Source organism: Hyperolius riggenbachi, chromosome 1 (genome assembly GCF_040937935.1).
Source record: "Hyperolius riggenbachi isolate aHypRig1 chromosome 1, aHypRig1.pri, whole genome shotgun sequence".
Taxonomy (NCBI): Eukaryota; Metazoa; Chordata; class Amphibia; order Anura; family Hyperoliidae; genus Hyperolius; species Hyperolius riggenbachi.
In genome coordinates this window covers 431,032,425-431,049,369 of record NC_090646.1, presented here as the reverse complement: position 1 = coordinate 431,049,369, position 16,945 = coordinate 431,032,425, and the positions used below count along the sequence as shown (strand labels likewise).

Here is a 16,945-nt window from a genome sequence, read left to right as displayed (position 1 = left end):
ATTTTAAAAGCAATACTCTGTTTTGTGGCTTATATGTGACAGCATTGCAGACCAAAAATAATTTGATTCTCAAAGTGTGTCTAGTTTTATCAATGGACTTACCTTCCGAAGCCTTGACAGCAAACTGACAACCGGTTCATGCTGCTCAGCCCTGGCAAGGTCTTCTGCAGTTTTTCCATCCTAGTATAGAGATAGAAATACATTATATTGGGCTATTAGGTCACATTTTTTTACACATGCCTCAGATTACAGCTCAGGAAGCCTCGACCAGACACTATGATGGCGATTAACAATGAAGTAAAAAATACATGCAGGAGGCTTTTTTTCTGCAACAAACAGAACAGAACCTATTAATGTGAACTGGCCCATGGAAAAACAGATGCAGTCCATTTTCAGTCTGCTGCTCAGTCCGTCAAAATGCAAGGCAAAGACATATTGTGAACAGAGCATTACTTCTTCATTGAATCACTGTTAAAACATGAGCAACACTTCTGAAGTACACATGCCCAGAACGCAAGAGTGTGGGAATACATGGAGAACGGAGTGGACAGAGCATGCACTGCTCCTTTGTTTTCTATTAGACCAGACATAAGTGGGGGACAATGGAGGGGAGCCTATGAAAATCGCTGGATGGTGTAATGGTTAAGGGCTCTGCCTCTGACACAGAAGACCTCTGCCCGAATCTTCCTGTTCAGTAAACCAGCACCTATTCAGTAAGGAGTCCATGGGCTAGACTCCCTAACGCACCCTAGTGGCTGCAGCTCAAGCTCTGAGTCCGCCAGGAGAAAAGCACAATCTACATGTTATTTGTCTTGTATTGAAATGTTGACATAAGAGCCTGCAGGTTTTCATATAAAACCACTGTTCTTGAGTCATGAGTCATTAATTCCACATCTTCTGAATGTTCAGCAGGATGCAGTTAGCCTGATCTTATCTTACCATTACTGATTTTGTGTACATAACTCATCATAACTTGCAAAGACAGTTTGTTTTTACCTTCCCTGATCTACCCAGACAGATGGGGTGACACAGCATATTGGGGAGAGAAATACTTAACACAATCGATGTCTGATAGGAATCAGAATAGAGGGTGTGAAGAGAGTCCAGGAGGTTGACAACCAATGGGGATGGCCCGAAACCTCTGGGGGCCTAATGGAAGTCGACTGAAGAAGTGATGGCCTGGGTGAGGGATCATTGGTAATCCTTCACGCTCTAGAACGCAGTCTGGAGTTGTAGAGGAGGTCCAGTAATCCCCTCTACTGATGTGATGACCCTCTGTGGTTTGTGTCGGTCAGGACAGACTCAATAGTGACTTAATAGTAGAGTAAAAGCTTGTCTGAAGCTGTTGGGCCATATTGAACTTCTTCAGTTGGCAAAGGATAGTCTCTGCTGTACTTACCTCTGGGTGTAGGCAATGTTGGCTTTCCAGCCCAGGTTGTTCGAGATGGTTGTGCCCAGGAGACAGCAGAAGGTATTACTTCAGTGCTGTCGATGTGGATTGGAGGTGGGAGCATGCTTCCTGAAGTCAATGATCATCTCGTGGAATACTCTATCCACCTGCTGATGGTAGGCCTGCTCATCATTTTTGGTGATAAGGCCATCAATGGTAATGTTATCAGAAAATGTGATGACCTTGACAGAGTTTTCTGTAGAACTGCAGTTATTAGTTTATAGGGAGAACAGCATCAGTGACAGGACCCAGCTTTGTGGCAACCCTGGGTTGCGAGGAGCTAGAGCCCAGCTATATGACCTGAGACCTGTTTGTGAGGATGTCTGTGATCCACAGGAGGAGGGTGGGATGAACCTCAAGTGCTGCAACATTCTCCTGTCGTATGCTAGGGTAGATGGTATTAAATATCGAGCTAAAGTCTAGGAGGAGGATCCTGGCATACGAATCCGAACTGTCCAGGTGGTCGCTGATAAGCTCCAGGCAGAAGTTGATGACATCGGTAGACCAGTTTGCTCTAAACGCAAACTGAAACAGGTCCATTTGGGCCAATGTGGAGAGCTTGACGAGGGAGAGAATTTCTCTTTCAAAGGATTTCATGATGGCTGATGAAAGGGCCACAGGTTTGATGTTATTTAGGTTGGAGGCCCCCTGCTTTTTGTAATGGGAATGATGGTGGACCTCTTGAAGCATGCAGGGACTTTGTCCTCCTGTAGGGATTTGGATTAGATGGAGGTGAGAATGGGAGCAGGCTGCCCTGAACAATTTTTCAGGCAGGCTGGTGACACTCCATCAGGGCCTAAGGCTTCCCTGGCATCCAGCATGGTCAGGTTGCACAAAACATATGACGCGCACACAACTAGAAGAGGCAAGCTTAGACTTGGGACATCGTCAATGGAAGCAGATGCCATTGGAGGCCCCACAGGTCCTGCCTGCTTCCTGAATCGGCAGTACAAATTACTGGTTTTCTCAGCTAGCTCAATGCTAGGTGTTGCAAGTGGTGGTGGTGGTGGGGTGTCTTGTAGTTGGTGGCGGCAGCTTATGAGTCATTATAGGAGAGGTTCTGTTTCAACCTTTCAGTGTAATACTTTGTGACTACTCTGTTCCCTGTTAAGGTTGTTTCTTGCCACCCTGTAATCTTCCTGGTTGCTGGGATTGTGTGAAGCTCTTTTGCACCTTCGGTATTCTGTGGTACAATATTCTGTGGTACAATAGGCACTCTGTGTGATACTATTTTTTTTTTTAAATAAACTTAGGTTACAGGTCACATGACCAATATTTTAGATTGAAATACAAGTATGTAGGCTTTATTACAGTTGGCAAATATATACTGTTCATCATAGGAGGTGGGTAGAAGAATTAAAGAACAGTAGTGAGAGTTATATGGAGGCTGCCATATTGATTTCCATTTAAAGGGAAACTTCAGCCTAAACAAACATACTGTCATTAAGTTACATTAGTTATGTTAATTAGAATAGATAGGTAATATAATCTCTTACCCACCCCATTTTAAAAGAACAGGCAAATGTTTGTGATTCATGGGGGCTGCCATCTTTGTCATGGGGGCAGCCATCTTTTTGGTTAAAAGGAGGTGACTGGGAGCAGGAGACAGTTCCAACTGTCCTGTGTCCTGATTACCCCTCCCAGCTGCACGTGCTAGGCTTCAAATGTAAAATTCAAAATGTAAAAAAAAAAAATAAAAAAAAAAAAATGCACCAAAACAGCAGAACGAGAACATCATCAGAAATCCCATCATGCTTTGCACAGCATTAGGGGCAAAATGGCCGGGCAGTTTTGCATTCTGTGCAGCTAAAAATTAGGCTTGTATAAGAGAAAAAAAAGTTCTGATGCTGTGAAACAGTTAAAGAAACACCAGGCCTTTTCAGTGCTGCTGAGTCGATTTTTAGTCTGGAGGTTCACTTTAAGCAATAGTTGCCGGGCAGCCCTGCTGGTCTATTTGTCTACAGCAATGTCTGAATCACACCAGAAACAAGCATGCAGCTAATCTTGTCAGATCTGACAAAAAATTCAGAAACACATGATCTGCTGGATGCTTGTTCATGGTCTATGGCTAAATGTATAAGAGGCAGAGGATCAGCAGGACAGCCATGCAACTGCTTAAAAGGAAAGAAATATGGCAGCTTCCATATTCCTCTCACTACAGTTCTCCTTGAATGTGCAGATTATCTTGCCTATGCACTTTAAGCAATGCAATCATACGACATTAACTTAAATTGAGAAAAACTTTCAAAATTTTTGTGGGAGAAATGCAGTTCACAGAACGCTTAAGTTTTAAAATTATTTTACAGCTGCCACAGAAATAAAAGGTTTGTGACTGAGATGGAAAAGCAGACGGCGTAAACAAATGCTGTCCAGAGATATCTGCTGAGAACCATGAAAACAGAGAGATTGGGGATCAATATTCTGGACTGCAAGACAAGCACTACTGAGCCAGCCCACCAGGGGAGAGACAGTGAGAAGTCCAACAGCAAGTGAAGAGGACTGTAAGAGGCATTTTCACTAAACCTTCAACACACAACCTATATCAATGCAATTTTGAGAGATTGCGAGTTACCGTCAACAGTATTATTACTGTGACTGTGCTACATATTGGGCAATTTTCTTTGACTTTAATTCATTTTTTTTTGTTTTCTTTAAAAATAAAGCGTTGGAAAAGAAAGTAAAGCTGTGATTTCACACCCACACTTCTTTTCGAGTCATGGATTTAATGCATATCTGAACACTGGGAAATGAAATGCTGAATTTTCTGTGTCCTTATTAAATGTCTATTAGGGAGATCTTATCTGCTGTCACATACAAGTGCAGGATTTATAACATCATCATTCAGAAATTAATTGTTCTATATAACAGCTAAACAGTAAAATGCCCATAAGTTCAGAAGATTAGAGTAATATTTCCTGTTTTTCTGACATTAAACCAAAGTCTAGTTTCTCACTTTTTTTTTTTTTTTACACAGATTACTGCCTTATCTTAGCTGGAGAAGTAATCCTGAAACCTATAGAAAAATGTTCTGCTTTATGGCAGCGATATCTTTACATAGCAACCAATTTCATGTTCTCGAAGATTACATACAACAAGACATTGACTTAGTATATTTTGCATGTGTTCAGTTAGTGCATTTTGCTGCATTACCCAGGAATGCAACATGCCTTAGCATCACCAGTGTCTTGAATAACTAACAATCTAGTGATAACTTGGATCAGTGTTAATGTTTTCTATAATTCGGAAAACAAAAACTGATGTTTCAAGCTTCTCAAACTATGTATAACAACGCTTTAAAGCAAACCTGAAATTAAAACAAACCTATGAGGTAGTTGATTGTATGTGTATTACTAATGGTAAAGAGAAAATTATTAACATAGAGCAAAATCACATTTTTCTTTTCAGTTTAAGATCTGAATTTGAAGCCTGAATTCTAAACAGTAGCCACGACAGTCTGATGTAAAATCTGCTTCATTCTGCTGCAAAACTAACAGAAGTATTGACTATTTACACTTTTCAGCACTAAAATGCTATCAGCATCATTTCCTCAGCCAATTTCCTTCGCCTTCTACTTACTATTCAGGACATTCAGCTGCCTCATTTGCACAAAGGGGCTACATCATTTCTCAGTAGGACTAGTAGTATAGGTACCTACGTTTATCGAATGCCACTTCAGTATCCTTTAAATAAAAAATGGTCTATTGGGAGAAAATACATTGTTCTGCTCCCAATGAAGTAGAGTAGTAGGGGTGACTCAGCACCCTGGAGGAGAAGACAAAAAACAAAACAAAAACGGGAGCCCAATAGCACAATATGTTTTCATATATGGGATATCAACAGGTAAGGTAATTGTACTACTCACAAAGGCAGATTGCAGAGGGGCAATCGACCACAGGAAGCAGGTGGGGACAACAAACCAGACTCCACTCGGGGTGGTCCAGCTGGACCTGGGTCTCTTTTTAGTAAAAGTGATAGATTATCGCTATTATTTATACCATATGTATTTGCTGAGAAGAAAAGCAGGTCCAGCACCAGTCTCAATGCTTCAGTGAAATTTTTAATCCAACAGGTACAGTGATTACAAGCACATGGAGGTACAAAAGGACGGCCTGACAGCCGTTTCGCAGGTCCCCCTGCTTCGTCAGAGGCCAAAAGTGGGGTGTACATACATAGCTCCATATAAATAGCCCCCATATTGCATAGGAATTAACTCACCCCCATCTCGCCAGGCGCCAGCCAGCAGCAATGCGGAAGCCGCCCCTTCCGGGTACTCCCAACTGCCGCTGTAGCCAATCACAGAAGAAATTGCATTAGCCAATCACGGCAGAGAGCCCTCTGCCGCGTATGGCCACGCGTCCGTGACACCACATGTCGAGAGGGGAGGAGTAGAGAAGTGATTCATCTGGCTGCCTTAGCAACCAGAACACGCCGGGCGCACTTCCAATAACGGCGTATAGCAGATGGTTACTTGCCATCCCGCTCTCTAGTGAGTCACGCCTCTTCCCATATTAAACATAAAAGGGTCCATGACGACGAATTTGCAGCTTTAAATTGGTTAAAGGACAACTCCAAATTAATAATAAAGAAGGCTGACAAAGGTGGAAATTTGGTGGTTATGTCAAGAACTTACTATGTAAAGGAAGCCCTTCGACAGCTAGAAGGCCCTGATAAATTTTATGAGAAACTCTCCAAAGACCCTAGTTACCACTATAAAAGTTTACTACAAACTCTGTTACGGAGGGGAGTGGAACTGGGGTGGCTGCCTAAGAAATTAGGAGAGGATCTTTTACCACCTTACCCTAAAAAACCGGTTTGGTACTTTCTGCCAAAAATCCATAAGAATTTGGAGGAGCCTCCGGGGCGTCCAATAGTGTCTGCCAGAGGGTCCCTTACGGAACCCCTGTCCAAATATTTGGAATATCTTTTGAGACCATTCTTGATCCAAATTCCCTCCTACTTGGCTGACACGTTGGACGTCCTGATAAAGCTACCGAATCTGGATTGGCAGGATGGGTATAGACTAGCAGGGGCGGCTTCCGCATTGCTGCTGGCTGGCGCCTGGCGAGATGGGGGTGAGTTAATTCCTATGCAATATGGGGGCTATTTATATGGAGCTATGTATGTACACCCCACTTTTGGCCTCTGACGAAGCAGGGGGACCTGCGAAACGGCTGTCAGGCCGTCCTTTTGTACCTCCATGTGCTTGTAATCACTGTACCTGTTGGATTAAAAATTTCACTGAAGCATTGAGACTGGTGCTGGACCTGCTTTTCTTCTCAGCAAATACATTGTGAACTCTTCACCAGGTAAAGAGCACAGTCTGCTTGGTATTTAATTCCGACTGCCTATTCCAGCCCTTTCGAGTGCCAGTCACCTTTAGTCTTTATCTACTATTTATACCATATGTAGTCTGTCTAGACCCCTCCAACAGGGTATGCTGGGGAATACAGAAAGTACAATTTGGGTAAAGACGTGCCCCAGTGTGAATAAAATTGAATTAAAAACAAGATATAATTGAAAAAAATGAGGTGGCTTACCTCAATGACAAGATCTTTGTAAAGACAGAGATATTTATTTACCACAGGCAACGCGCAACGTGTTTCACTGAATTTTATTCACACTGGGGCACCTCTTTACCCAAATTGCACTCCCAACGAAGACTCTTGTTACTAGTCTCCCTCTTTTTGGTGTCCAGTTTTCCTCTTCCTGGTGTAGCAGTGAATTCTGTGGCAAACGTCCCTGCCCTCTGATATCCATGTGCCTCAGTCACAGCAATGGTAAGTTGGTAACAGCATTGTCAATATAGGACAGAGTAAAGGGGCCCATACACTGGTCAAATTCAGCCGTCGATCGATCGATTGGAAATTGATTGCCGATCGGTTTGCGGCCGATTTTGATCGATCTGACAGGATGGAAAATCTACATCGATCTGCTGCTGCCAGCAGATCGAGGGCCCATAGAGTTGCATTGGATCTAATGGTCCAATAATGCATTTAGATCGATTTCCAATAGATTTCATTCTGAAATCTGTTAGAAATCTGTTCCTAGTGTGTGGCACACATCAGATAGATTCCTGTCAGATTCCGACTTGACAGGCATCTGACAGAAATCTATCTGATGGTCGAATCTGCTGCAAATCTATAAGTGTATGGCCACCTTAACCACTTGAGGACCTAGGGCTTTACCCCCCTTAAGGACCGGCCACTTTTTTTCCATTCAGACCACTGCAACTTTCACGGTTTATTGCTCGCTCATACAACCTACCACCTAAATGAATTTTGGCTCCTTTTCTTGTCACTAATAAAGCTTTCTTTTGATGCTATTTGATGGCTGATGCGATTTTTACTTTTTATTATATTCATCAAAAAAGACATGAATTTTGGCAAAAAAATGATTTTTTTAACTTTCTGTGCTGACATTTTTCAAATAAAGTAAAATTTCTGTATACATGCAGCGCGAAAAATGTGGACAAACATGTTTTTGATAAAAAAAGCCCCATTCAGCCTATATTTATTGGTTTGGGTAAAAGTTATAGCGTTTACAAACTATGGTGCAAAAAGTGAATTTTCCCATTTTCCAGCATCTCTGCCTTTTCTGACCACCTGTCATGTTTCATGAGGGGCTAGAGTTCCAGGATAGTATAAATACCCCCCAAATGACCCCATTTTGGAAAGAAGACATCCCAAAGTATTCACTGAGAGGCATAGTGAGTTCATAGAAGATATTTTTTGTCACAAGTAAGCGGAAAATGACACTTTGTGACAAAAAAAAAAAAAAGTTTCCATTTCTTCTAACTTGCGACAAAAAAAAATGAAACCTGCCACGGACTCACTATGCTCCTCTCTGAATACCTTGAAGTGTCTACTTTCCAAAATGGGGTCATTTGTTGGGTGTGTTTACTGTCCTGACATTTTGGGGGGTGCTAAATTGTAAGCACCCCTGTAAAGCCTAAAGGTGCTCATTGGACTTTGGGCCCCTTAACGCAGTTAGGCTGCAAAAAAGTGCCACACATGTGGTATTGCCGTACTCAGGAGAAGTAGTATAATGTGTTTTGGGGTGTATTTTTACACATACCCATGCGGGGTGGGAGAAATATCTCTGTAAATGACAATTGTTTAATTTTTTTTTACACACAATTGTCCATTTACAGAGAGATTTCTCCCACCCAGCATGGGTATGTGTAAAAATACACCCCAAAACACATTATACTACTTCTCCTGAGTACGGCGATACCACATGTGTGGCACTTTTTTGCACCCTAACTGCGCTAAGGGGCCCAAAGTCCAATGAGTACCTTTAGGATTTCACAGGTCATTTTGAGAAATTTCGTTTCAAGACTACTCCTCACGGTTTAGGGCCCCTAAAATGCCAGGACAGTATAGGAACCCCACAAATGACTCCATTTTAGAAAGAAGACACCCCAAGGTATTCTGTTAGTAGTACAGTGAGTTCATAGAAGATTTTATTTTTTGTCACAAGTTAGCGGAAATTGATTTTTATTGGTTTTTTTTCACAAAGTGTCATTTTCCGCTAACTTGTGACAAAAAATAAAATCTTCTATGAACTCACCATACTCCTAACGGAATACCTTTGGGTGTCTTCTTTCTAGAATGGGGTCATTTGTGGGGTTCCTATACTGCCCTGGCATTTTAGGGGCCCTAAACCGTGAGGAGTAGTCTTGAAACCAAATGTCGCAAAACGACCTGTGAAATCCTAAAGGTACTCATTGGACTTTGGGCCCCTTAGCGTACTTCGGGTGTAAAAAAGTGCCACACATGTGGTACCGCCGTACTCAGGAGAAGTAGTATAATGTGTTTTGGGGTGTATTTTTACACATACCCATGCTGGGTGGGAGAAATATCTCTGTAAATGACAATTGTTTGATTTTTTTTTACACACAATTGTCCATTTACAGAGAGATTTCTCCCACCCAGCATGGGTATGTGTAAAAATACACCCCAAAACACATTATACTACTTTTCCTGAGTACGGCAATACCACATGTGTCACACTTTTTTGCAGCCTAGGTGCGCTAAGGGGCCCAACGTCCTATTCACAGGTCATTTTGAGGCATTTGTTTTCTAGACTACTCCTCACGGTTTAGGGCCCCTAAAATGCCAGGGCAGTATAGGAACCCCACAAGTGACCCAATTTTAGAAAGAAGACACCCCAAGGTATTCTGTTAGGTGTATGGCGAGTTCATAGAAGATTTTATTTTTTGTCACGAGTTAGTGAAAAATGACACTGTGAAAAAAAAAATAAAAATCAATTTCCGCTAACTTTTGACAAAAAATAAATTCTATGAACTCGTCATACACCTAACAGAATACCTTGGGGTGTCTTTTTTTTCTAAAATGGGGTCACTTGTGGGGTTCCTATACCGCCCTGGCATTTTACAGGCCCAAAACCGTGAGTAGTCTGGAAACCAAATGTCTCAAAATGACTGTTCAGGGGTATAAGCATCTGCAAATTTTGATGACAGGTGGTCTATGAGGGGGCGAATTTTGTGGAACCGGTCATAAGCAGGGTGGCCTTTTAGATGACAGGTTGTATTGGGCCTGATCTGATGGATAGGAGTGCTAGGGGGGTGACAGGAGGTGATTGAGGGTGTCTCAGGGGGTGGTTAGAGGGGAAAATAGATGCAATCAATGCACTGGGGAGGTGATCGGAAGGGGGTCTGAGGGGGATCTGAGGGTTTGGCCGAGTGATCAGGAGCCCACACGGGGCAAATTAGGGCCTGATCTGATGGGTAGGTGTGCTAGGGGGTGACAGGAGGTGATTGATGGGTGTCTCAAGGTGTGATTAGAGGGGGGAATAGATGCAAGCAATGCACTGGCGAGGTGATCAGGGCTGGGGTCTAAAGGCGTTCTAAGGGTGTGGGCGGGTAATTGAGTGCCCTAGGGGCAGATAGGGGTCTAATCTGATAGGTAGCAGTGACAGGGGGTGATTGATGTGTAATTAGTGGGTGTTTAGGGTAGAGAACAGATGTAAACACTGCACTTGGGAGGTGATCGGACGTCGGATCTGCGGGCGATCTATTGGTGTGGGTGGGTGATCAGATTGCCCGCTAGGGGCTGATTGATGGGTGGCAGTGACAGGGGGTGATTGATGGGTGATTGATAGGTGATTGACAGGTGATTGACAGGTAATCAGTGGGTTATTACAGGGAAGAAGAGATGTAAATATTGCACTGGCGAATTGATAAGGGGGGGTCTGAGGGCAATCTGAGCGTGTAGGCGGGTGATTGGGTGCCCGCAAGGGACAGATTAGGGTCTGATCTGATGGGTAACAGTGACAGCTGGTGATAGGGGGTGATTGATGGGTAATTAGTGGGTGTTTAGAGGAGAGAATAGATGTAAACACTGCGCTTGGGTGGTGATCTGATGTCGGATCTGCGGGCGATCTATTAGTGTGGGTGGGTGATCAGATTGCCCGCAAGGGGCCGGTTAGGGGCTGATTGATGGGTGGCAGTGACAGGGGGTGATTGATGGGTGGCAGTGACAGGGGGTGATTGATGGGTGATTGACAGGTGATCAGTGGGTTATTACAGGGAAGGACAGATGTAAATAATGCCCTGGCGAATTGATAAGGGGGGGTCTGAGGGCAATCTGAGCGTGTAGGCGGGTGATTGGGTGCCCGCAAGGGCCAGATTAGGGTCTGATCTGATGGGTAACAGTGACAGGTGGTGATTGATGGGTGATTGATGGGTAATTAGTGAGTGTTTAGAGGAGAGAATAGATGTAAACACTGCGCTTGGGTGGTGATCTGATGTCGGATCTGCGGGCGATCTATTGGTGTGGATGGGTGATCAGATTGCCCGCAAGGGGCAGGTTAGGGGCTGATTGATGGGTGGCAGTGACAGGGGGTGATTGACGGGTGATTGACAGGTGATCAGGGGGATAGATGCATACAGTACACGGGGGGGGGGGGGGTGATCAGGAGGGGGCAGGGGGGGGGGGATAAAAAAAAAATAGGATTGACAGATAGTGACAGGGAGTGATTGATGGGTGATTAGGGGGGTGATTGGGTGCAAACAGGGGTCTGGGGGGTAGGCAGGGGGGGTCCTGAGGGGTGCTGTGGGCGATCTGGGGCAGGGGGGGGGGAAATCAGTGTGCTTGGGTGCTACATAGGGTGGCTGCAGCCTGCCCTGGTGGTCCCTCGGACACTGGGACCACCAGGGCAGGAGGCAGCCTGTATAATACACTTTGTAAACATTACAAAGTGTATTATACACTTTGTATGCGGCGATCGCGGGGTTAACATCCCGCCGGCGGGATGTTGCGGCGGGTGAGCGGCGGCAGGCGCCGGCGGAGGATCGCGTCACGGATGACGCGATCGCTCCGCCCATGCCCTTACAAGGACCACCGCCTCTGTGGGTGAGCCGGTCCTTGCAGGGCACACTTCCCGGCCGCCTCTGTGCGTTAGGCGGTTGGGAAGTGGTTAAAGGGAACCTGAAGCGAGAAAAATTTAAAATAAACACATGACGTAGCTGCAAATGAATATTACATACTTACCTCGCCGTCAGTTCTTCTCAGAAACTCACCATTTTCTTCTTACAGTGATCCCTTCCAGTTCTGACAATATTTTGTCAGAACTGAAATATATTAGTTGCTGTCAGTTATATATCAGCAGCTGTCAGTTACAACTGAATGTACAAGGTAGTGTCAATGTTTCCCTATGGCTCAAGTGGGTGATGTTACAGTTTAACAGTGTGTTGACCAGGAAGCTGGTATAGAGTAATGGCCATGGAGGACGGAGAATTCCACTGATCACAGTGGACAAATGGGACGCGGGAGAGGAGAAAGATTGAGGAGTAGACCACACAGAAGGCAAGTATGACCTGTGTATGGTTATTTTGACTTTTTATTTTCAGTTCAGGTTCTCTTTAAGAGAGGAGTGCTGGATAAATTGGGCCATGGCAGTCTACATGAATAGCACAGTTTTAAGATCAGAGTGTTCACTGTCCACTGTGACAGCTAGACAGTGAGAGTAGAGACCCGCAGGGAGAAAGGAAAAAAAAACAAAACAAAGAAAAGAAAGAAGAGGAAACAGACCCTTTCTGGAGATTTGAGCATCAGCTGTTCTCCCCACAGTGGCATTCTTTCATTTAACATTTAAATATAGATACATTCACACAGTTTAGTGAACATACTGGATTTTCAAATAAGCAATTCCAGCAATGTATGAAGGCCTGAAGCCATCCTAGGTGATACAGTTAAGTCAACCAGCCCATATACATGCATTAAGAAGTAAAGAAGTATATCTCTCCCCAGAATAAGGCCTCGTTCACATTAGGCAACACATTGTCATGGAAGAGCTGTGAGAAACCGCAATTGGTTTTCTGCACCGATTGTTAGTAAACGTTACAACCCAAATTGTATGTTTAGGTATAGCAGACTGCCGAGCTTGGGGTCTCTGTCTTTTTTTGTGGCTGATAAGCAGAGCTTTCTTTTCATGAAATCCCATTTGTCTATGACTGTCCCAATGTTTGTTTTAATTACAAAGAACAAAGGGTTTCTCTTCACAGGCAGATCCCAGTTAAATAAAGGTGGCCATACACTTATAGATTTGTAGCAGATTCGACTATCGGATAGATATCTGTCAGATGCCTATCAGGTTGAATCTGACAGGAATGTAATCTGATGTGTGCCACACAGTAGGATTCAAATTTCAATAGATTTCAGAATGAAATCTATTGAAATTCGATCGAAATGCAGTGTTGCACCATTCGATCCAATGCAACCCTATGACCCAGATTTTCCGTCCGGACCGATGGATCAAATCGATCGAAATCGGCCGGAAATCGATCGATCTGCTGATCGATCATGCTTTCCGCTGCATCGATTTCTGGCCGATTTGATCAAAATGGTCGAATCGGCCATCGATGGCTAGAATCGACCAGTGTATGTGAACATGCTAACTGAAAAGAGATCAGTTGGTGACTCCAGCAGAAGCAAGCCTTCCAAACAGCAGGGGTCCAGATGCGCTGGAGCCATTCCACCAGCATTAAACATAAAGGTAGTATATGATTTTTGCTTCTTTACAGAATACCGTACCTAGGATAGTTATGTGAGTTATATCATTTGATTTGTGGTGTCTGGCTGAACGTTTTGATATCAATATGGAGGGGCGGGGGTAAACCATGACCAAGTTATTAAACTTCTCAGGAACTGGACAGGCTACGGTAACCAAGTTTGATGTCATAGGAATTGTCATATTCTGGTGGACTCCAATATTCCACCCATAAGGTTAATCGCACCCTGTCCAGCCGAGGGGCTGACCCAGAGCCTCCGCACAAAAATGTGGGTCATACATTCAAAAGAACCCGACGGGGACTACTCCCTAGTTCTCCCATTTTCCATTCTGACCAGAACCAGCTGGAGGACCGAGGGCTGGTTCTCTTTTTCCCAGTTCTTCCAATCTGGAACAAAGGACTTAATTTGTTTTCCAAAGCGGACATATTTCACCTGGAATTTAAGTATTCGTATTTTCTCCCCTTTTATATTATACTGGCTTACTTGTCTCTTTAATTGTTGATTTTAATGATTTTCTGTATATATTAACTTATAATGCATTTATTAATAAAAGACTTCTAAGAAGTCATTTATTTTCCGGCTACACCTACTATTCAGCCACACAGAACGAATCCTAGCTTTCTGAAGATTCGCTACCAAGAAGTGCCATTAGCCAGAATAGCCTGTTAGCCGTTTTTATCCGCAAGTCTTCGAGTCAGTCAGACTGGGCTTCTCTTTCCCAACTTAACAGAGATGATGGCAGCCTAATAGTTTGGTTTTATAGTTCGCACGCCTCCTTCTGGTCTGTCTGCTGCCAAAATTCCAACGTTTTCAGCTCATCGAATGTGTCTGTGGGCTGAAATACATTGTGCGGTCTGGCCACTAGGGGGCCTGTGATACATATGGCCGTGCGTTTGGGACACAAGCACACCCGATCGCACGCCATATATGCGTTGCGCTGCTGATACCATTCATTACAGTAAATGGGATCAGCAATGCGCTTTGCCAAAAATGCATGCAGCAGGACGATAGTGCATCGCACTGCTGCGCAGCCGCATAGTCTGAACATCAGAAGTGCTGTTTATGCACTTCTGATGTTGTTGCTGATCGCACACCATACGCGCTTCCGAAATGCACATGACAGCGCATTTATTGTAAATGAGGCCAAGGTTTGTCCCAATGGTTCTGCACCACCTCATCACCACTGTCCACACTCCTCTTTTAAAATACCACTCTCTGCAGTGTGGCATAAAAACACATTTTCATGCAGTGGCTGGGTGGGCCCATTTATGTATGCAGAGATGGGCCATTTCACACCACATGCGAAGGCAGTCAGTAGAAGTGTGTATAGCTCAGCCTTGCTGCATATGTGAACAGGCAGAAACTGTTAATACAGTTGAATCTTTTTTATAGAAAGCTCTGATATGGGAAACCTCTGGATATAGTAAACTCAGTCCCCAGGCCTCAGAAAATGTGTCTGTATAAATATACAATGTATGACTAATTCTGATATAGTAAACTTCTGATATAGTAAACACTTTTCCTGGTCCCTTGGAGTTTACTGTACAGATATTCCACTGTAGTACTATATGTAATGAGATAATTCTGCTCTTCTACCATTTCACAGTTTTATAAACCTGTACAAAGCTTGGAGCCCAACAACTGCTGACTGAAAGCAATGTATGTCAAATTATTACAGAATTTTTTTTTTTTTTTTTTACTTATTTTAATGCTGAAAACAGTAGAAACAAAAAATGTGAATTGTCTCATATTTTTCGTTTCAAAAAACCCCCAAAAAACCCTAGAAATGGTTATTTCCGTACCAGAGTCAATGCTTCAACGTTGGCACCAGAGAGGCAAAGATAGCGAACAACCTCCAGAATACCGTTATTTGCTGCGAGATGTAAGGGGGATCGGCCATACTGGAATAAAAACAACAAGAACAATATGTGGTTAAATCATAATCAATAACCTCATGGTAATAGGGTGCATTTCCACACACCTGTTTTCCAAGCATCACATATGTTCACGCAAGAAAAATGCTCATGGTTTTTGCCAAGCAGCACAATGTAATTAAGAAAATATACATGGTGTCTGGAATAGGGCAACAGACTGTCAGTTTTTTTTGTTACCATATGTTAACAAAAAGGCATTAGATGGAAATACCCCATTTATTTAGCATGGGCTGCTAGATAGGAGACATTTTTCCATACAGAAATCCGTATGTAGTGGAAATGATTCCAGCTTTCTTGTTTTACTTATTTCTACAATTGTTATTTTAGTTGTCGTTACATACACATTTTAAAGTGAAACATCACTTTATTTAAAGGATAACAAAACATTTGTCAGACCTATGGTATATACATAAAAACATTTTGTCACAATGTTATTACAATGACTTTTCCATTGCGATTGGCTGTCAGTTATGATTATTTTACATGTCAGAATAGTCAGTTTTCACTTCATTGCAACCACAAACAGTATCTGATTGGAGTAACTCTTCATGAATGAGTAGCTGCACAGCAGTAAGTAAATGCTTGCTATACCTTGCTAAACTCATGTTTATTAAAGTGGATACGAGGTGAACTTTTTCTCATTGCATAATTGTGTTCCTTTCCTATTGTTTATAGGGCATTCCTCAAGCAAAATACTTTTTTGTTTTAATACTCTAATTCCCTAGAAACTAAACAAGCCTCACCCACAGCTTTTCAGAGAGCCTTGGAATTTTCAGACAGTAGCAAGGGCTCATGGGAGCTCAGTCTGGGCAGGAGCAGGGGGAGGTATTACTAGCCAGAGATTTCAGAGGCAGAGGGGAGGAGGGAGGAGGGGGATTAGGCTTTTTTCACAGGCTGAGTGCTAAAGATGCAGATAAGCTTGCCTGTGTGTAACGTTTACAAACAACATGGCTGCTGTCGTATCACAGGAAGAAATAATCATATTCTATTAAAGCTGTTTGCAGCTAGATTTGCTGTGTAAACTATCTAAACTTTAGATATTATATATAGACAAGTTACTTGTTATAGTTAGTTTTTCATCACGGATCCACTTTAGGCCTGGCTCGGAGAGCTCACGTCTAAATGGAAAAAAAAGAGATGTCTTTTTGCTTAAAGTAGCCAAACAGATACTTTCATGGATTTTCCTTTTTGATCACTCTGATTGAATCTTAGGCCCATATGCAATTCACTTTTTCACCTGAGTTTTCTCCTAGGTGATAATTTTAAACTTGCCAATAAAATTTCTTTTAAGCCACCAGCAAGCAAGAAAATACTCAAAATAATTTTAATAGTACTTTCTTGCCTACTTTTTGGTACTTTTTAAGTTGAAAAGTGCTGGAAAGTTATTTTAAATTGAAGATTTAAAAATTACCATATCTCCTAGGAGAAAACTCAGGTGAAAAAGGGAATTGCATATGGCCCTTAGAGTGATGTATTGCACCCAACATGTGAAATCTACAGAATGTCATTTGATGTAATCCCGACAT

At 42.9% G+C, this 16,945-nt stretch overlaps 1 protein-coding gene across 1 annotated transcript in view; it reads right to left on the bottom strand.

Annotated features, from left to right (window-relative positions):
* Positions 1-16,945, bottom strand: part of DAPK1 (death associated protein kinase 1) — a 264,648-nt gene that overhangs the window by 25,365 nt on the left and 222,338 nt on the right. The window contains exons 18-19 of the mRNA XM_068237212.1: positions 15,288-15,386; positions 103-180 (exon numbers count right to left, since the gene is read on the bottom strand). Of these exons, the coding sequence (XP_068093313.1) occupies positions 103-180; positions 15,288-15,386 (177 nt within the window). The remainder of the gene's footprint in view (positions 1-102; positions 181-15,287; positions 15,387-16,945) is intronic.